The sequence below is a fragment of the Ascaphus truei genome, chromosome 10 (assembly GCF_040206685.1).
Source record: "Ascaphus truei isolate aAscTru1 chromosome 10, aAscTru1.hap1, whole genome shotgun sequence".
Classification (NCBI taxonomy): domain Eukaryota; kingdom Metazoa; phylum Chordata; class Amphibia; order Anura; family Ascaphidae; genus Ascaphus; species Ascaphus truei.
The window spans coordinates 27,714,416-27,737,203 of NC_134492.1; the positions used below are offsets into that span (position 1 = coordinate 27,714,416).

Genomic DNA, 22,788 nt, shown 5'->3' on the forward strand with positions numbered 1-22,788 from the left:
GAAGCGATGTCCTATTGGGAAATAAATGCGTTGCAGGCCCTTGTGGCAACAAAGGGGTTACATGCACCGCGGCACTTACTCAAACTAAATAGCTTACAAACTGTTAAATATGTATTTAGTTATCCTGATCACACATCTCTTTATAAACACCTTCCGAAGTTTTCTATCACAGATGTCAAATTATATGCAACGCTCTATCTTCCGCAACGTAAGAGAGGTACCGTAGACATGGTGTGCCATGTATTCTGATCCGTGCGTGTTTGTGTCGTGCGTTATTGTGTGGTGTGGGTTTTGGCCATAAATTAGCCAAACTGGTAACATAATCCTGCAGGTTGAAATTGCTGGTAAAGCAGCAGTCCGTGCTGCTCCTTTTTATATTACCTGAACTGGGGTGTCCCTCAGACTATCTGTGGTGCCCTGACTTTTGGGGACCACCCAGATGCCAAGATACTGCTAGTTTCTCCACCAGGAAAGAATACTTGTGGGCACCGCATGGCCAAGGGGGTCAAGGTCACTGCAGCGGCCAATAGAACGCTGGGCATGGGATGCAGAGAGCTGGGAGATGCAATGCTGAGAGACGTGACGCTGAGCGAGCATGGAGATGTGATGGGGAGACGCGACGCAGAGAGAGCTAGAAGAAGCGACACTGGGAGAAAGCTGGGAGATATGACGCAGAAAGAGCTGAGAGATGCAAAACTGATGGGACGCAGAGAGAGCTGGGAAACGCGACACTGGGAGATGTGACGAAATGCAGAGAGAGCTGGGAGATGTGACGCAGAGCGCGCTGGGAGACGTGACGCAGAGAGCGCTGGGAGATGTGACGCAGAGAGAGCTGGGAGACGCGATGCAGAGTGCGCTGGAAGACGCGCCGCAGAGAGCGCTGGGAGACCCGACGCAAAGAGCGCTGGGAGACGCGACGCAGAGAGCGCTGGGAGACGCGACGCAGAGATGGGAGACGCGACACTGGGAGATGTGACGAAATGCAGAGAGAGCTGGGAGATGTGACGCAGAGCCCGCTGGGAGATGTGATGCAGAGAGCGCTGGGAGATGTGACGCAGAGAGAGCTGGGAGACGCAATGCAGAGTGCGCTGGGAGACGCTCCGCAGAGAGCGCTGGGAGACGCGACGCAGAGAGCAAACAGACGCGATGCAGAGAGCTGGGAGACGCGACGCAGAGAGAGCTGGGAGACGCGACGCAGAGAGCTCTGGGAGATGCGACGCAGAGAGCAAACAGACGCGATGCAGAGAGCTGGGAGACTCGATGCAGAGAGCGCTGGCAGACGCGACCAGAGAGCGCAGGAAGACGCGCCGCAGAGAGTGCTGGGAGACGCGATGCAGAGAGAGCTGGGAGACGCGACGCAGAGAAAGCTGGGAGACGCGACGCAGAGAGAGCTGGGAGACGCGACGCAGAGAGAGCTGGGAGACGCGACGCAGAGAGAGCTGGGAGACGCGACGCAGAGAGCTGGCAGACGCGACGCAGAGCGCTGGCAGACGCGACGCAGAGCGCTGGCAGACGCGACGCAGAGCGCTGGCAGACGCGACGCAGAGCGCTGGCAGACGCGATGCAGAGCGCTGGCAGACGCGACGCAGAGCGCTGGCAGACGCAACGCAGAGCGCTGGCAGACGCGATAAAGAGCGCTGGCAGAGGTGACGCAGAGCACCGGCAGACGCGACTCAGAGCTGGCAGACGCGACGCAGAGAGCGCTGGGACATTCTATTTCTGACCTCGCAGCCACATTTTTTTGTTTCAAAAACAAAACGCAGCGAAAAATATCTCGACAACCATGGTAGGCCTCAGAGGTCGGGACTCAACCTCTGGTTCAGTTACAGTAACAAAATTAAACAAAAAAAAAACTTCTTTAAAAGATGGCATTTCAGGTGAGACATGATCAAGCACTTTCACGTCACTGGTGCTCCCATCTATGTGTGGGACGGCATCTCTAATGAGTGTATCCACATGGAGCAGCATCTAATTCGAGACACTGTACCTCAGCAGAGCTCGACAGCAACAAGATGCAGGGTGCCCTTTTCTCAATTTCCTTTACATTTTGGAGATCTTAAAACGGTTTCAGGTGGCAGCTTTTGGGTGTCACGTGAAAGGGGCAGCACTGTTTTTACCCTTGATTTCAGATTGCCTTCTGTTCTGAATTCACCAAGGGACTTGCTGATTTGTCAATGTTTACACCACTAGCCAATTACGGAGAATGCGGCTGCTGCATCTGTCAACAAACAAAGCTGCTGTTGCTTTGTTTTAGCAGCTTTGGTTTAATTTCCCCCCCTTCTCTTCATATGGCTCATCGCTCCACGTAATCAGCCTCCCATAACCTTCTGCATCCTCGGGCTGCAGTATTTGTTTTCAGTAAATACTTTGTTTGCCACCGCGAGCTGGAGTCAGATTAATAGCACGCATCATTTTACTTAAAGAAATGCTATAATTACACTGAAATTATTAGAGTGTTTGAATTGAATGTGTGGTTGGCAGAATATTATACAGTTGGCTTACGGAGAAAACGGAGTGTTAAACTCCCTTCACTGCCAAACAGAGGCCAGCACAGCGACGCGGTTATAAATATGCGGGCAGTGAAGAGGTTAAATGGGAGACCCTTCTCTCCCTCACACCCCAAAAGAAAAGTAGTTAAGGAAACAACACCTATGAGCGCCATAGGGGCACCCAGACACCCTTTCTTCTGATGGTCTTCTATGTATTCCTATTTCTACAGGATTGTAAGCAAGGGCTCCCTTTATTACATGTACGTCTCATCTTCACACTATTTAATCACAGCTCTATACGTTACATTATTTGAATGTTTAGCTTTTGAAGCGAGATCTACAAAAAAATGACAATATCCCTTAACTGAATTAATTATGAATAAAAAGCTCAGAAGTCAGGGTGGCCTGCATCTCACCCACCGAGCGGGGAACCCTGGGTTTGGATAATATTTGAAGATGAGCTGTACACTCCAAAGTGCACAAAGACAGGATGCTAAAAGTGGCACTCCATCTGGGTGCGCCTTTGCATGCCACTACCCAGAATCCTTGTCTGCTCTATGGCGTGACAACTGGGACATGGGGCAGACATGCAGAAAAACTCATGGGCATTCTTTGTTTGCTGTGAAAAGTGCATAAAAAAGTATTAGTCTGTGTCTCTATATGAAGAAGTGGAATGGGCATCTTGTAGCCCTGTAAGAATATTGGTGCTCTGTATCATCAGGTCACTGCCTCATCTCACTACCCAACTCATGACAAGACTGTGTCTCTGTACCAAGCAGTGGCTGCTCCACTGGGTGCAGTTGAATGCTCCACGCTCTCATTATTTCTTATTAATGCTACTCCACATGGAAACCAACAAGCTAAAAACATAAGCCTCGTTAGGTAGCAATTATAATACTATAAAGAGCCATGTTGTAGGCAGTGGTTAGAGCAGCAGTGCCACTTAGCAACTGCGAGAAGCGAGAGAGAGAAAACACTTAGCCATGTGTCACCTCCTTTGTGGTGGTACATGTTTGTTTCTGAATTGGAGGCATATATAGCTTTCAAATGTAAGTCACCATGTTCCGCGTGGGAGACTCTGTATTCTCGGTGGAGAGGTGAAGGAAAAATGCTCCGGTTAAAATAAATTCAAAAGTTGTTAAAATGTAACCAAAACCACAAATATTCTCATACTTGTTTTGAGCATCAACTCTAAGCTTTCCAACTGCAAAATAAAGACACCCAATTAATTCATTTACAGACAGGCTGCATTTTCTCTCTCGATCAGGGGTGGCCAACTCCAGTCCTCAAGACCCCTCCACAGGTCAGGTTTTCAGGATATCCTGATTCAGCACAGGTGGCTCAATCAGCGGCTCAGTGGAAGACTGCTGAAGCAGGGATATCCTGAAAACCTGACCTGTTGGTAGCTCAAGGACTGGAGTTGGCTACCCCTGCTCTAGAGCCTGAAACTTACACAAATGTGTGTCTGCATTAGGCCTGGGACATGGTGCAGGGAGCGGCGCTGGGCAGCGCTGACGCTCATGCTCTCCTGCTCAAGCAGGAGATTTTTCTTGTCCCTGCATGAGCGTCAGCAAGTGCGCTTGTGTGCCGGGCGGGAGGCTTCCGGGAGGCGGATCGGGAGGCGGGGCTAGCGTGCCACGGCGCTGACGTCATGGACTGCCATTGGCTTCAGGCCACGTGACCGGCCCTGCGCTTGCATGAGCGGCAAAATTTAAACTTGCTTGTCTCCTGCATTTCCACACGCCTCCGCACGCCTGCGGAAGCGCCGTCTAAAGTCGCGCTGATAGGGATAATGTTTCCCCTCAGCGCGGCTCAGCGCGCCCTTTTTGACCATGTCCGTGGCCTTAGGCCGCGGGCATGGTCAGCGCTTAGCCGCTGACCCACGCTCACGCTTGTCAGTGAGCCCCTGCAGCCGCAATGAGAGCGGCTTTAGCAGGGGCTCGCGCACGCACCCGCAGGCGTGCGGAGACGTAGCAGACAAATTTTTTTTTCGTTTCAGCGCTGAGGGGAGCGGAGGGCCGGTCACGTGAGCGGTTCGCCCATAGACACGCCCCCGGGCGGCACACGTAGTAAGGCCAGGGAAAGCACACGCTTTCCCTCAGCCTCCGCGCGCCTCCGCACGGGAGAAATGTCTATGGACTCAGCCTTAGAGAAACATTCTGCTATGAAACTTTAATCATCAGAAAAGTTTTTCTAGTTTTCGTAGGAGAAAATATTTTTGTCTGAATGCGAACGGTCCTCTAATAACTCCATTAATAACCAAAAGGGGCACAGGGCACACACATTCTGGGGAGATGCAGTATATTTTTGGAGCTCTGTTGTCCAGTTGGAAATGTGCAGTCATACTCAGCACTATTTTATACTGCAGTTTGTTAGCAGTGATCTCGAGAGAAATGCACTTTTAAAGGTGCATCTCCTCCACGTCATAAAAATATAGATATGTTTGTGTATCTATACACACAGAGACACATAAAACCAAAGGACGTACTGCACATTCATGCAAGGGGCCAGTGAAAATGCGATATTACTTTACAGAGAGAGACACTGACCAAGAAAGTTCTATAGGCTTGCAGATTGTTCTGTACCCTCCCAACACCTGCACAGATGCCACAGAATGACAATAAATTGAATTTTCAGAGTGAGCGGAGATATGCAGCATTGGTATTATATGAACGGGGTTCTGCCATATGTTACAATGGAGATCGCCCAAACATATTCATCTGTTTGTAAATTAATTTAGGGACTTTGAAGGCTGCCAGATTGGGAGAGCTGCAGAATTGAGCATCTCTGCTAATTCAAAGGACTCTTACACTGATAGTGAAAATGATACCTGCCCCCTGCAGATCGGCCAATAAGGAAGTCACTGATCGTTTTCCGATTTGCCTGTCTGACCCTGGTGAACTTACCCCTCGAATACGGATCCTCTGTTATGATGAACACGTTTGGAGGCCCGGTGGCCCTCTGGTGCCGCTGCTGTTGCCGACACCCCTCCCCAGCACTGTTAAGGTTGGTACAATCCCATGTAGCCAACCAAAAAAATAATTTAAAAAACGACTTCCTTATACAAATGTAACCAGCTTACAACAAACATTTGGCTGCTTTTATTTCTCTAAAGCAGGCCTGCACAACTCGTAAAGTGAGAAGGGCCGAACTGCTCCAAGGAAAAAAAATTTGGGCCGCACTGATAAAATCATCATCATCCTCATATATCTCCCCCAGCACCCCTCATTATCAACATTTGCGAGACTCCCCATCTATCTCTCATACCCCCATCTCTCCCCCTCACCCACATACATAATACTCCCCCTCCACATTAAACACACAATACCCCCCTGCACACCACACACATCCCACTCCCCTGCACCTCACATCCTTCTCCCCCCGTGAACCTCACATCACTCTGCCCCCTTGCACCTCACATCATTCTCCCCCCTTGCACCTCACATCATTCTCCCCCCTTGCACCTCCAATCACCCCCTGCACCTCCAATCACCCCCTCTGCACCTCCAATCACCCCCCCTGCACCTCCAATCACCCCCCCCCTGCACCTCCAATGACCCGCCCCTGCACCTCCAATCACCCTCCCCTGCACCTCCAATGACCCCCCCCTACACCTCCAATCACCCCCCCTGCACCTCCAATCACCCCCCCTGCACCTTCAATCACCCCCCTAGACCTCCAATCACCCCCCCCCTGCACCTCCAATGACCCCCCGCACCTCCAATCACCCTCCCCTGCACCTCCAATCACCCTCACCTGCACCTCCAATGACCCCCCATGCACCTCCAATCACCCTCCCCTGCACCTCCAATGACCCCCCCTGCACCTCCAATGACCCCCCCCTGCACCTCCAATGACCCCCCCTGCACCTCCAATCACCCCCCTAGACCTCTAATCACCCCCCTGCACCTCACCCCCTGCACCTCACATCACCCCTCTGCACCTCACATCACCCCCCTGCACCTCACCTCACCCCCCTACACTTCACTCCCTGCACCTCACCCCCCTGCACATCACCATCCCTCCCTTCACATCACCCCCTGCACATCACCTCCCCTGCACCTCACATCACCCCCTGCACCTCCCCTCACCCCCCTGCAACTCAGATCATGGCAGCAGAGCAGGCAGGACTGCGCGCGATCGCAAGCAGCGGGCACCGGAAGTGCCGCACTGCAAGAGTGTGCAGTGTTGAGAGCGGGCTGGGGGGGATGAGGGGGAGAGCGGGCTCGGCTCGTGGCGGGTAGAGAGAGCAGACTCGGGGGAGGGAGGAGGAGAGCAGACTCGGGGGAGGGAGGAGGAGAGCGGACTCGAGGGAGGAGGAGGAGAGCGGACTCTGGGGAGGGAGGGAGGAGGAGAGCCGCCGCCGCGGGCCGCACAGTGAGTGCCCGCGGGCCGCGTGTTGTGCAGGCCTGCTCTAGAGGCTAGGCACATATTCCTTTTCTTCTCAGCCCTTGAATGAGCAGTGTTTGTCAAGGGTTTCTAAAAAAAGATATGACCCCAAACAAAGTGACTATCCAGAGGAAACCAAAACCCTCCCAACTCTCAGCTCTCCATGTTTAGAACGGACTTAAAAAAACTATTATATTTTAATATTTATAGGTGTCAGATTTTGGTTAAAAAAAAAAATAGAATAAAAAATAAAATAAATCAGCCACCCAGATTTAACAGATTAAACACGTCACGGTTGGTTTCCGGCATACCAAGTTGTCTGCTTAAACCTGCAGCTCCTCATCTGAACGTTCACCATCGGCTGACATCCTCCTCCTTGAGCCACAGGAGGGCCGTCATTTCTATCCCAGGGTGCCAGGTAGTCGGGCAAGGAGAGAGGCGTTATAAAAGATATGCATTTCCAAATCACGGCTCTTTCCCGGAGGTATATTAGTACGATTTCTGATTGCGGCCTACCTTGCGGCAGCGATCTCTGTTTAAATGACGTGGCTCTTGAATACTCTACCTTTCAATGACTGTTTCTGAGCAATTTGATGCTACAGATGCAAACAGAACCTGTGCTCTGCAGAGCGAAAACCAGTCACAGTTGTTTTGCTCAGCGAGTGGCCAGAAAAGTGCTGGTAAAGCTAGTGCCGTCTATCCCCCAGGCGTTCCTCTTTCATAGAATGGTTTGCTGGAGTCAATGGCTCTGCTTCACACCAACAAGCCATGATCTCAGAATCTGATTGGAAACAATCTGAAGATTTTCAACTCAGTTACCCTAAACTGGGTCATCTGCAAAAGCAAAAAGCCCCCTTGCTAACTTCAGTCAATAATCTTGAGGTCAGACCTGCTGTTGTGGGGTCAATGGTCAATTGGAACTGCTACTCGACCAAATACCTCTCACTTCAACGGGCACAGATCTTCCATACCTTTAGTACCTGGGTTACAAATGCACACCAATATGTCAATACAACCTCCAGCCTGTACGGTTTGCTCTCAAATTCACACAACAAACAGAGAGGGAGAATAACGAGGACGTTACTATATTCCCCCCAAAAAACAAAATAACACAGTGAAGACCTGCGAGGAAGGAACAGCTCTACTCTACCTGGATCATAAACCCTTTCAAAGACATAAATTAAACAACCGAAGAAAAAAACGAAGAGCTCTGTCTCTTTTGGGCAAATAATACCCAGAATATAATCCAGTGGTTCGCAAACTGGGGGGGGGGGGGGGGGGAGGAGACTTTATTGGGGGGGGGGGGGGGTGCGCAGCGATTACAGATTGTCCATGCATCCCCATTGCAACGCGGCGTCAAATGACGGCAGTTAACATGGAGACGTGACGTCAAATGACGCCGCAGCATCATTCAACGCTTCGTTGAAGGTAAGGGGGAACGCGATGGAGCAGAAGAGCAGGTGGGGGGGGGGGGGGGGGGGGGAGGGGCGCAGCGCAACACGTTTGCACACCCCTGATATAATCTACCCTATTTTTCAGCCATCTAATATTAGTGGGAGGAATTTAATAACTATGCATAAACCTAGGGGTGCGCAAACTTTCCCCCATGCCTGCTCTTCTCCTCTGCTCGCGCCCCCCTCTTACCTTGTCTCCACCATCAGATGACGCTGCAGGGTCATGCGACGGACGTCACGTGACCCTGCGGCGCCATTTGATGCCACATTGCCATAGCGACGCGCCGGAGACACGGTAAGAGAAGTTACAGAGGCCTCGCATGGTCAGCCGACATTAAATTTAAATGCCTTGGGGAAGAACGTGGGGTCTCTGTAACTACCGTGCCCCCGCCCACAAAATCTCACACCCCCCCAGTGTGCGCACCCCTGCATTAACCGTTATAGACATCTCAGTATAGTATAGACCTCCCTGTAACTATTGGAATATGAACTTTTACTTTTATTTGCTTCACTATGGGCAGAATCAGAATTTATACTAATTGGTTATTTTAATTGTGGGCGGCCTGTCTTTCATTATAAAGTGCCGCGAGTGTCTGCACACAGTGAATATCAAGGTTTCTGCTTTAGTTGTATATTCCCTTGTTCATTGGGTTAGATTGTTCTGATTCGCAATAGAAAACTACAAAATAGGAACACATTCTGTGAGCCAGGTTGTGACCGGAAAGCATCTTGAGGTTTATATACTTGATCATTTAAACTTTGTACAATATTTACATAGCATCTATATCGAAAAGATCCCAGATTTTCCTTGGTCACACACCAAATATTGGTACAATTTGTTCAGCAGACGACTGATTTTATAAAATGGTGATAATTGTTCACAAGCAATAAAGATCTAGATTAAAAAAACATGTCACTAACTCCTTTCTGGCAGGCGATCCGATTCCCTCTACAATCTCCTCGGCTAATTTAGCCATCATCCACAAGGATGGTAGAGATCCATTGATGTGCGGGAATCATAGACCAATTTCCCTTCTCAACACGGATCTCAAGATCTACAGCAAGATCTTAGCAAACAGGCTCAACCCAATTCTCCCTCGACTTATTCACATTGATCAAGTAGGCTTTGTGTCAGGAAGGCAAGCCTCTGACAATACCCGCAAAATTGTGGATATCATTGACCATGTGCATCTCACTGGAACTAGGGCCATGATTCTAAGTCTCGACGCTGAAAAAGCGTTTGATAGAATCAAATGGTCCTACCTAGATCAGACTTTTCTGAAATTTGACTTCAGTGGCCCATTCCTCCAAGGAGTCAGAGCCCTTTACCAAAACCCCACGGCATACATTAAGCTCCCAGGCGGATTATCAGATCCGATACAAATTAAAAACGGAACCAGACAGGGATGTCCATTATCCCCTTTATTATTTGCCCCTATCAATTGAACCTCTTGCGGCTAAAATTAGAGATGAAACAACTTTAAAAGGGGTTATGATGGCTGAAACAGAGTACAAAATCCCTCTGTTTGCCGAAGACGTAATACTGACCCTCACTAGCCCCCATATCTCCCTTCCCAACCTCCAAAAATTACTAGACCAATTCGGAACAATTTCAGACTACAAAGTCAATATGAATAAGTCAGAAGCTCTCAACTTAACTCTCCCAGAGCTGACGTGGAAATTGCTACAGCATAATTATAAATATAAATGGAGTACAACCAATATTAAATATCTTGGGGTTAAAATCTCAAATTCATATAGGTCCCTATATCAGTACAATTTTCCCCCCCCCCTATTCGACCAGATTAAAAAAGACCTTGAGTCTTGGAGCAAACTCCAAATCTCTTGGTTTGGAAGAATAGTTTCAATCAAAATGAACATCCTCCCGAGACTTCTTTATCTCTTCCAGACCCTCCCCATAGCCGTTCCCACTTACAGCTCTAAAGAACATCCAGTTCCACATTTTCCAATTCATCTGGAAAAACGGGAGACCAAGGGTCCCGAAGTCGGTAATGCTATCCCCCAAAACGAAGGGAGGGCTTGGGGTCCCTGATGTGATCAAGTATTACCAAGCGGCACAGCTGAGGCAGGCTGTAGCTTGGAATTACGACCCGGCCTCCTCATGCTGGCTTTCAATAGAATCCCATTACGCGGCCCCCCTCCCCGTGTACCTCTGGTCCCAGGGGGGCAAGGAGAAAAGCCCTAGGAAGTTTGACCTAGGATCAATGAGATGTACGTGGGACATATGGCTCAAAAATAAAGGGAAGTACGGTCTGTTAGCATCCCCCTCTCAACTCACCACCATCTTTGGAAACCCAAATTTCCCGCCCGTGTGTTCGCAAAGACAACATCAGGCTGGTTGCAGATCTGCTGAAGAAGGGACAGCCCTTCACCTTCCAGGAGTACGGGATAAACATCAGACCCAGGATCTCCATTTATTTAAATACCTGCAAATTAGGCACTTTCTATTTTCGATCTCCCAAAATGCCAAATTCCCCACACGAACCAAATTCGAATCCCTCTATATCAAGGGCAGCTGCCAGAAGGGGTTGATCTCCGAGATCTACAGGGGGTTAGAGCTGACAGCGGATCCCCAACCCATAAATATATGCAAAAGTGGTCCGCGGACTTAAACCTGACAATTGACACAGATGACTGGAAGGATGTTTGGGAATTGGCAACTAAAACCTCTATTTGTACAGTCACCAAAGAAAATATATATAAAATTCTATTCCAGTGGTACCTGACCCCGACTAGGCTGAGCCCGATCTTCCCTGGCACACCGGACCTGTGCTGGACGGGATGTGGTCAAAATGGGGACATGGCCCACATTTGGTGGTCATGTCCAGAGATTCAGAGATATTGGTCCATGATTCAAAAATGAATACATGAGACCACGGGACTAAAGATCCCCTTAGACCCTCTGACCTTCGTGCTCGGTAAATCTATTGAAAACATCCCCACGTCAATGGGCAGACTGATCTCCTCGATCGTCACTGCCGCCAGATGCTCAGCCGCAGCGGCTTGGAAGCAAATAAAAGCCCCAACTAGAGGCACAGTAGTTAAAAGGATCAACACAGTTTTGACCATGGAAAGACTGACAGCGATGCTCCATAAAAAATTGCTGCAGTTCCAAAAAAACTTGGGAACCGTGGCTGGAGCACTGACCCCCGGGGCTGGCTTAGGCCTAAGCCATAAGAGCCCCCCCCCCCCATTTTCTCTATCTGTTAAAATGTTAATTGGAAACTCTGTCCTAATTTCGGTCATGTGCACATGACAACCCTGTATCCTCGCTTATATTTTTCCAATAAAATAAAGAGTGAAAAAAAAAAAAAAAATACATGTCACTGTTACTAGTACACTTTGGTCCTTGGAGGGACTGACCCTTTCATTCCAGCCTGAGAGAACTTATCTTTACACACCTTTCCCTTGATTCTCTCTCCCTTGTTTACTGAAACTGCTGGAAGTGGATAATTACCCGGAGTTAGCAGAATCACATCATACTGAACAGAGCAAACTGGTTTGGAACGATTAAGCAATTCTTCCGCAGCTCTGAAATAACCTTAAGTGACTTGTCTTGCACCTGATCCCAAGCTACAGATAAAGCAGAACGTTGTGTAAGGAGCATTAGCAGATACCGTAAACACAGTGCAGTATTCTGGGCTGAAAAAAAGAGGCAGTTTACAAAAGAGCACAATCAAAATAATGTGGCACAGACACTATCTCTAATGGTCAGAACAGAACACAGATCGAATGGCATATCCTCTGAAAGGAGCTCCATGTGCTAAAGCAGGGGTGCTCAACTCCAGTCCTCAACCCCCCCCCCCTCAACAGGTCAGGTTTTCAAGATATCCCAGCTTCAGCTGAAGCAGGGACTTATTGAGCTACCTGAGCTGAAGGTGGGATATCCCAAAAATCTGACCTGTTGGGAGGGCTAGAAAACTGGAGTTGAGAACCCCTGTGCTAAAGAAACAACTGGGTGATTAACCAAGAACTACAGATTAGATCCTACCCGTTACAGCAGGGGTGACAAACCCAGTCCTCAAGGGCCCCCAATATTCCAGGTTTTATGGATATCCCTGCTTCAGCACAGGTAGCTCAATCAGTCGCTGCGCCACCTGTGCCGAAGCAGGGATATCCATAATCTGGCCAGTTGGTGGCCCTTGAGGACCGAGTTTGACACCCCTGTGTTACCGGTTGTGCTCTATTCTATGACCCAGTCTGTAAACCTCAAAACAATTAGAGGGGCTCTCCACTAATTCCCTAACCAGTGGGTAAATCATGCTTCATTCAGGCTGAGGGCCAAAAACTTATTTCTGGTCCAATTTTGGCCAAACTTGCACACGGCGGCGTTGGCAAGTGTAAGTAACTGGGCCCCCCTTTTAGATTTGGGGCATTTCAAGCTGGATAGCAATGAGCTCAGGGTCTCCGGGAATCTAGTTGGAGTCCAAGGAAGGAGGAGGTGGGCGATCCGTATGTAATAAGACCATTGGGTCCTTACTGACAACGTCAGGAGCAGAGTACAAGATTATACAGGCGCCTTCAAACTGCGAGAAAAAGAGAGAGTGACATCTTTCATTATTTGTGCTTCTTCCCATTAGGGTTTTGTGACTAAACTTGAAAAGAGACTCATCCCATTTTATGATCAAGCCACCACTACAAATTGTAGAGAGCATGTTAGAAAGGCGAGTGCTTTCCCTTCACTGGAGTACATGCCGATACGTGGCTGCACCTTTAAGTTGTCCTACTTAAGCTCACACTAAGCACTTGCACATCTTGGCCTGCTGGAAAGTGTATTCTTTCCAGCTTAATTAGACGCCAGCTCTGAGGAGATTAGGATATATTATATCGACATCGCTGAGCTTCAGTTGCATTAGTCATTTTTAAGCCTCCCGTGTTCGGTTCTGTATGGCGGTTGTAAATATTTTGTAAATGGTTTCTAAATAACACGATGTACAAACGAGCCGGGTCGCACATGTAACACAGAGCAGTGAAGTCGGACACGCACATGCAGAACATGAAGTCAGTTTCTGAACTCAAACGCACAGGGGAGGAACCCGCTCTGCCTCCCCCTGCTCTGCCTCCCCCCGCTCTGCCTCCCCCCGCTCTGCCACCCCCCGCTCTGCCTCCCACTGAAGATAAATGTGCTGATACTTCGCATCTCCGCAAACGGCCGCTGCACTTTTTTTTTGCAAGCGGATTCAGTAAATTGTACTGATTCCGATTACCGTCACCTATTGATCTCTTGATGTAGCGGTCCCAATTAACCCGGAATGCACCCACCCTAAATAACACTTCAAAACATTTTCTGCCATGGACACACGGAAGCTAAACCAGGGAGGGGCAACGGTGGTCCTCAAAGGTCACCAACAGGTCAGGTTTTAAGGATATCCCAGCATCAGCACATGAGGCGCAATCAGGGGCTCAGTGGAAGACTCTTCGACTGAGCCCCTGATTGAGCCACCTGTGCTGAAGCAGGGTCCAATTGACTCAGTATAAATCTGCAATAAACCTGTCTTTCTTTATATGACCTGCTGCATCAGTTTACCGATAGCTACATTTATTAACGTTTCTATAAAACGTGTTAGAAACTGAAATACCTTGTTGCTGCTATATATGTGCAGTGTTATCGCAATAAGAGCGTGTATATGTCATTGTCATTTCCTTTGTTTATCTATTAACGAATACGTGCAAAATCCTTCAGACAATACGCAAAAATCCCATCACCACTTGTGTTCCTGTGGGGGGTGGGGGGGGGAGTCCTAGGGTCAGCGTGAGATGCCTTCACCGGACACAGAGGTGAGGAACTGGGATTTAAACAGCAACCTTGTGTCAGATTAGAAGACTAGCAGCAGAGAGCCACACTGCCCTATATTCCTGCAGCAACAGCAGCACTAAACAATATCCTGCTAATTCATTTAAAGCTGCGATGCTGAATACTCGCGTGGTTACACCCCATTTATTTATTTGATAGGTTAGGAATCAGGGGGTCGCTCACAGCAGAACTGCACTATTTCTAGCTCTCGGGACCCCCCCGTTTCCGGAGAGACTTGCCAAATGTCAGACCAATAAGAAGCCACAACATCATCGGTTGTGGCTTCCTGTTGCATGGCCATTTAACTACCGTTTAAAACCCAGGAAGGAATACTGGTAACTTCACCTGTAAGTATCTCAAGAAACTGGTGTTTCACCGGGAGCTTAAAACAGCACGGTACAACTCAGGAGGACCCCTCCCCCGTGTCCAATCCTTAGTTACGGGAGGGCGGGGGGGGGGGAGGGGGGGAAGAATTGCTGCTTTAAGTTAAAACTGTTGCATCTTACGTTCATTTGTGCCTGATCTCATCTTTCAGAAACTAAAAGGCATTTAATTAATTGCAGTGATCACAGCTCTCCGCAGCCCAAAGGGTATCATTACATCCCTTCGGGAAACTGCTACGGCCCGTCCGGTCAGTCGTGCTGTAACAAGGGATGAAGCACCGTGCCAGTAACGCACACCCTGGCTTGCTTGCGTGTCTCAGATGCAACTACTCACATCTCTCCTTGGGAAAGTGCTGAGCAGTTTGAACTCCTCACAGGGAAATCCCTTGGATGCTACAAAGTCGAAGACGACCTGCAGCGTGTTGGAGGCCAGGAAACGTCTCTCGAGGAACTTTCCGCTGGGTGTTCGGATGCGTAGCTTGCTCTGCTGCTGCTCGCTCTGCTCCTCCTGCGGCTCTGGGGGCAGCGACTGCTCCAGAGACAGCCGGATAGCCTGAGGATCAGACACAGAGGGGGGTTAGAGCGCCATTTCCACTTAGCTCATAACAAAAATTTGAAAACAAGTTAGCAATATAACCGTCCTCCTCGACCAAATGTAACCCTCCTTAACCCCCTTCAGAACCAAAGGAGGCAGCAACAAACCTCTAGCACTGAAGTGGATAAATGGGGTCTGCCATGATTAATAGGAGATTCTGTCTCACACCAAGGTTAATTTCACCAATCGGCTCGTAGGTAACAACATTGCTGCAGCGGCCATATGTTCTTCCCAGCAATACCGGGATATAAAGGCCAGATATCTGCTGGGAACCGTCACAGAAAGGGGCCAAGCGGGGGTAAGTGCTTAAAGAACATGTATGAAAATGAATCCTGGAAAACATTATTATTATTTTTTTAAATAACCAGTAAGCCTGGATTTACTGCCCTTACCTCTTCCTTGTACTTTTCTAGTTGGCCAGTTTCCGACACATGTAAAAATACCTATATTTTAGATATGTTTAGGCTTTTCTCCCATTTTATCCATATCACGGATATCAATCCACATTGGTCCCACGTGTGGACTAAACCTGCACAAAAAGGATTACAAGCAGATACCTCTGCAGTTTTACAGGTGAGAACCAGTGAAGAAGTATGAAAAGGCTGGTGAGACGTTTACAGCAACACAAAAAGCCTTTTAGTACCTGCTGAGAAAACATGACTTTTCCTGTACTCCCTTTGATTTTGGGACAGGTGTTACAATGATTCTCAGACAATCAACGCTGTCACCTCCGACACCTGATGACCGGCTGACAGATCTGTTTATTTCCCACTGCTTAATGACAGCTTGCTAAGCAACTAATTAAAATAAATCCTCCCTTTACAAATCCCAATTAGATCAGATATTACTGCCCGAGAGGGCAGCTGATTTAATTGTCCGGACAAAGAGGTTAACGAGGCTACTGAATGGGAGAGTAATTGCTGCACCAATAAAAGCTGATTGTGGTCAGATCTCAGCTCTTCCTCCTTTGATGATGAAGTGGTGAGATGGGAAATATTACCTAAAGCCAAAGCTTCCTACTCTTCCCAGCCTGAGGTGCAGGCTTCCCGGCCAATGCAGGGGTTAGTATTTGTATGACCATATCCAGAGTAAATGAGTACTAGGTACTAGGTATTAGGTATTAGGCGATACCTTTTTTTTTATTGGGACTAACAATGGATATTACAAGACAAACTTTTCAAGAGCTCTCTCTCAATATCAATTGTTAATCCAAATAAAAATAGGTATCACCTAATACCAGTGGCGTAGCTAGACATGCGCGGGCCCCCGGGCAATTTTTTTACAGAGCCCCCATTATGAGTGAACATATTCCGTATATTCAGGAGTTTCAAAGGACCCCCCGCCCACCCCAGTGTGTTGACTGCCCTGCGAGCCCCCCCCCCTGCTGTTGCACCTCCTCATTCTGCTCTATTCACCCCTCTCTCCTCATGTATTTCTCTCCCCCCTCACTACACCTTTTTGCTCTCGCACTCTCTTTCCCCCCCTCCCATGGCTATCACTCAGTAACCTCTCCCCCCCTCCCCCACTCAATCCAGCTCCCTCAATCCTCCCCTCCACCGCCTGGTCACACATTTCCACACACACACACATACAATTCCCCCTCTACAATACAGTCACCCCCCCCATACACAAATTAGAATTACCACCTACACGCTCACTACAATAACCCCCCCCCCACACACACACACACAAGTGGTTGCAATACACTGGTGTACAGTATACTGCACAGTATCTTCTTCTTTTAATACAGGTAACTATAGACAATTGTGTAAAGAATGACACAAACTGTTTTAAAAATGCTCTAATAAAAAGATTGTTATCACGTGTTACCTCAATTGCTTGCACTGAGGCATACAGCAGACTGAGGCACTGAATCACAAACAGCATACTGACAGACACTGAAGCACATACAGCACACTGAGAGACTGAAGTACATACAGCACACTGACAGAGCAAACTGTAATGACACATTTACACACAAAGCACACTGACACACTGACACACTGACACACTGACACACACACATACACACACTTGCCATGTGGCTTGTCTAAAAATACTGGACACAGTGGTGAAAGGTGCAACGCGCGCGAGAATCGTTGGTGGGGAAGAATGTTATTAATAAATGACCTGTTACGTCATTTTTTCTAAATTTCACTCCAAGTATTCACCAATTGCACCAATTTATACACATACATGTCGTCCTCCCCTCCCCCCCACACATATACATACATACATGTATTGTCTCTCATTTTTTGTATTGTATTATCTCTCATTTTTTACCGGACAGAGTAAACAAATACCGGGCTTTCCGGTTCAATACCGGACACCTGGCAACCCTACACACACACATCAAACTGACAGACAAACACACACACAGCAAACTGACACACAGCCAACCAACTGACACACAAACAACCAACTGACACACAAACACACACAAACCTTCCCACAGCAGCATATGGTAACTCCTCCCCCTGATGTCACGGAGAGAAGGGGCGGGCAGAGCTCTACAGCTTTCTGCCTCAGTTCCGCCCCCAGCCTCTGATGCCTGCTCTCTGCAACCCCCCAACCTCTCACCGCTCCAGCCAGCAAGTTGCTGTTAAGGAGCCCGGAGGACCCTGAGCGGGCCCCCTCAAGAGCACGGGCTATAGCCACGCCCCTGCCTAATACTGAAGTACTCATTTACTCTGCACTATCGCAACTGAACTAACACGGCTATTTCTACTTCATTTATGACCATGTCAGATGGTTTAGCTGTCCAAACCTTACCCCAACACTGCAACTATACAACGCCCAACAACGGAGGCCACAGAAACATCACATATGTGCTGCTTTCACTGGCGACACGGCCCATCTACACCTAGACTCCTCAATTAAATATTTGAGGGAACAAGTAGAAAAGACTTCCCAGCTGCGGCGATAATAAGGGAAATACAGTAAGGAAATGGAATAAACATTGGCGATCAACTAAGCAATAAAGATAGTCATCGGTTGGGGGGTGGGAGGTGAGAGATAAATACTGGGGTGGGGGTTATGGTGCAGACTGGGGAGGGACATGGTCCTCATGAGTCAATCTGTATTCTGGATTCTAGTCTAGAATAAGTGATTCCTAGTGATTTCTATGTTACCAGGTCTCCCTCACGGCATGTATTTAGTGTATTTAGTTCACATACAGATTTCCTTCTCCTCATTGTTTTATAAGCACCTGTTTCTTTCTCCCTGTTTTGACATTTTCCTGCCGGCTGCAATAACAGATGCTACTTTATTTACTGCACCCGCTCAATTATATTGGAGAAGGATAAACAGTAGCTCATTAGAGCCCTGTTCTTTGTGTGAAGAATACCTATTTCCCCAATGTAACCAGTCCCCAATGGCGCTGTCACAGAATGGAGAATCACAATGGCTATACTAAGGCAATGGACCAACTTGGAAAACAATTATAAGACGCACAGTGTTTAGAACTCCTGCATCTGAACAACCAACTCACTGGCCGACCAACAGGGAGGAGGTGGCTTTCTCTGTGAATAGATCAATAGACACATTTCAAATATATGGAGCGAACAAAAAGCCCCCTATGTAAGCAAACACAGCTCTACAACAATAGATTACGGGTAATCCCTTTACTTCAACTGGAGCATTCTTTAATAAACAGCATTGTTAAAAAATCTCTTTTGTTTTGCAAAGCAAATATCTTTTTTATTATTTCCGTCGCTGCACACTGTATTAAAAAGAAGAGAGGTCTGACTGTGCTATGAAATGGAGACTGGGTTTCTTCTTGTATGAAGGAAAACATAGTTTCCAAACAGCCATTGTGCGGTCGTTTCAATAATCAAAGGTAGGGTATCAGAATAAATGCAGGTTCAGAGAATACCTGTTTGTTTTACTGGGAACTATTGCTTTAGATCGGGGGAAAAAAGAAAATACATCAACACAATGCAGATGGTCAAAGCAGCTTCCCAGCAGTGTGTGTATAATTGTAAGGGAGATTTATACACATCCTACTTTGCAATTATTTTGTACTTTGTTATTCCCTAATAATTCAGAACAATACGATCCCATTTGGTCTCATGTTACAGTCGCTTTTTTTTTTTTCTTTTTAGGAAGCTGGCCATATTTCTGAGAATAAAACAGATGTCAATCTTCTGGAAACTTTAAATTATCTAGATTTGTATCTGAAGAGGGGACGTACCTATTGCTCAAAAGTACTTGTATATAATTACTACAACGTTGTTAAAAAAAATATATACAGTATATATATATATATATATTTTTTTTTTTGAATCCGGTTACATATTACTTCACTAGAACTGCCAGATATTTTGCACGTTTCAGAAGCCAAGGTCCGATCAGAAAATGATAGAAGAGACATCACCACTTGAAGTCTACACTCGCCCTGTACGCAGAACGGTACATATCTGAAATGCTGATGCATATTTCTCCTTCCTGTAGCCCAACTCATTACCTGTCCATAGATAACACCAGCTAAAGGACTCTACCTCTCTCTCGTCCTCCTGTTCCTTCCGTATCTGGTCTAATCGGTATTGTTCGGCCACTTCTCTTTCCTGAGCTTCTCGCTGCGGGGAAAAAAGGAGAAAGAAAACCGCACGTGAATTTAGTGGTCTCCCTCTGCTGTCTGAATTTCGCCGTACTTCAATTCATTGGGACGTTGCGTGTTTATACAAGGATAGATCCTTGTTCCAATCTGGGGGACCTAATACATACCTTTGCTCTGTCAGCTTCTAGAGACAGACGATATGCCTCATCTTGCTCTCGCTTCACATTTTCTCTCGCTTCTCGTTCATCCTTAAAGTAAAGAACAATTGTATAAAACATGGGCCATCAAATGAAGACCTCATGTCCAGAAACATGGACACTATTACTAGTCTCCTATTTATAGACGGCACTACTGCTATCAACCAACATTTAGTTACCACCGTATTTAAAAAGCATTTACTACAAATACATACATCGCTTCACGTCTGCAATGCTTTGTTTATGGTTCAACATGAAAGCTCAGCAGATGTTCCTTTAAATCTAGGCATGTGTTTGGTAGAACGGGCAGGCACCGGCTGTACGCAGAATAGATCATGGACAGTTTTCCATGTGTTAGTATACACCTGCACTGCCTCTACGAGCAGATTTATTTATTAATAAAAATGTTTTACCAGGAAGTAATACATTGAGGGTTACCTCTCGTTTTCAAGAGTGTCCTGGGCACAGAGTTAATAGATTCTTATCGACCCTAAGTCTAGACAATGTGGTGGATTCCTAAACACATCACATTCACACAATACAAACTTGCAGCCACAACACCCTGCAAACCAACATATTAACATCCAAGGCCCCATGACAAAGTAGCTATCTGGACCAAAGTGCAAGTTGCAGCCCAAAGCCTCTCTGGGCTGAGAAATAGAAGATGTGTGCCTCCTTTTCTGGACCTTAACAACTGTGCAGCCATATTCAGATCAGCACCACAAAACATTTTTTTCCCCTTTAATACAGACACAGCTTCTTCTATTAAGCACAAGGCTGCCCTCTTTACACCTTCCTCAAATATTATGCACTATTGTGTCATTTCTAATGCTAGCAATTTTGGGCTCCACATACTGGTGTAGTTGTCACCGCCTGATCGTGCCCCACTGTTCGCTCTAACTCACTGCTCGCTGGGAGGTGACAGTAGCAAAAGTCCTGTGGATTTTCCATTTAATTAAACGTGGAAGTCGTGGTTTCACTGTGTGACAGCGGAACTGCTACACGGCCCTCGCTGCAGGGCCCGGCTCCAAACCCCTGGAATTAATTTGATAAGACGGAGCGTAATGATTGAAACAGAGCGAGACATATACACTGTATTTTCTCAGATGGGTTTCAGTTTTTCTTCAACAATTCAAGCCTAGTTTAATGAGTTCCTGTGAATATGTATCTAAAAAAAATAATACACAGCTTGCAGAAGAAGGAACTTGCTGAAATGAAATGCCTCTCTTCGCAACAACAGGAGACATTTGCAAAACCGAGTCTGGGGCAGCTGGAATGTGCAGAACAAGTCAGTCCTTTTTCCCTACGCTGGATCTGGGGCTAATTACCTAGAAGTGGTACCCAACAAAATGTACTGTATAATAAAGGCCCACTGACACCAGCAAATAATCAAACGCTTCATAAATTCTTGGCTGGGGGAGCTTCTTGCCCTCCAAACGTTGTGTAATATTCGTCATGACACCCCATGCATTTGGCCATAAAGATTTGCCATTATCTTGCATTACAAGTCGAGAATAAGTTGTCTCAATGGCACATTGATCCCAATCGGAAGCGGTGGGTGGAATTCGAGAGCGAGGTGTGTTCTCCAGTCGAATTATATAATCTAATCTGCACCCAAAAATCTATACTTAAATCCTTCAAGGAGCCGCTCTCCACAATGGCCAACTCATTGGAGGTATTGGAAGCTACTAAATTCAGGTGTAGGCTAACCTCTAGGAATACGCTGATGACCCCATTATTTAATAACACGAACTTTGCTCCAGGACTGAACAATAGAGACTTTATGATCTGGAAACAAAAGGGAATTCTTATGTTTAATGATTTGGAGGCACAGAAAAATATTAAATCATTTGATCAAATTAAGGCAGAAAAAGAAATTCCACAATCTGAATTCTTTAGGTACCTCCAAATAAGAGCATTTTATACAAAAGCAGCACCCTTCTCCCCATTAACACATTTTGAACTCTGTTTATTGGGAACAGACACCAGTGGACTTACTTCTGAAATGTACAAAGAGATGGTCTGTTCGGGACAAGAGTACTCTCGGCCTCTACAATACATTGCTCAATGGGAGGAAGACCTAGGGGAAACCCTAGAATTTGCAAGGGGGGCGCAGGCTGTTACAGAGGCCCCACGCTCTTCCCCCAGGCATTTAATTTAATGCCGGGGGAGGCGTGAGGCCTCTGTAGCCTCACTTACCAACTGGCAGCCGGGTCTTCGGCAATGCGTCGCCATGGCAACGCACGTCAAATGACGCGGTGGGGTCACGTGACATGACCCCGCAACGTCATTTGAAGCCGTGCCTTCGGGGGAGGGGGGCCCGAACGCTGCGGCTCCCAGGAAGGGGGCCGCAGCTGAAAAGGTTTGCGCAGCGCTGGTCTATAGGATTCATCCCCTACCTCCCCCCACCCCTTCTTCCCTTCCCCATTCCTCCCTCACACTCTCAAGTTTTTCTTTACACGTGCACGTTGAATGGAACGCTACGTTCCATATTTGTTGTAGATGCGATGCACTGGATGTCGGTAAGTGATTTGTACCGTGTGATTAATTCATTGTATTTTGAAAATAAAAATGTAAGTTACAAAAAAATAAAAACAAGTCGAGAATAAGACCAAAAATGGCAGAATCTCTAACTATCCATAACAATATGAACACTTTAACACAAAACAAACAAGAAACAGAACTTTTCTCCCGAGATCGCTGGCTTTTACTAAACTTGCCAATGGAATCTCCCGAGGAAATAATAGATCTCTTCAAATCTGAAAAAAAAAAAAAATAAGGCCTGGGTTTAAAATATCTCTTCCAGCATAATTCTCCAAAATGTTTTCCTTAACAGAGGTACTAGAATACCAACAAATTGGCAAAATGTATGAGATCAAGACATTTCCGCCTTTTCGTTTGGATTTGC

General features: G+C 47.1%; 1 protein-coding gene across 3 annotated transcripts in view; it reads right to left on the minus strand.

Moving 5' to 3' along the window:
• The window catches only part of FAF1 (Fas associated factor 1), a 216,483-nt gene that overhangs the window by 4,027 nt on the left and 189,668 nt on the right, over positions 1–22,788 (minus strand). Inside the window, exons 16-19 of one of the 3 annotated variants that reach the window (XR_012804075.1) lie at positions 19,851–19,931; positions 19,591–19,702; positions 15,518–15,654; positions 14,961–15,083 (exon numbers count right to left, since the gene is read on the minus strand). Coding sequence is in view for 2 of the 3 variants with exons in the window: in XM_075616309.1 (XP_075472424.1) it covers positions 14,865–15,083; positions 19,625–19,702; positions 19,851–19,931 (378 nt within the window). In the remaining variant the exon portion in view is untranslated. Of the gene's footprint in view, positions 1–14,864; positions 15,084–15,517; positions 15,655–19,590; positions 19,703–19,850; positions 19,932–22,788 lie in introns of those variants that run through there. The other 2 variants (XM_075616310.1, XM_075616309.1) reach the window with 2 other exon arrangements.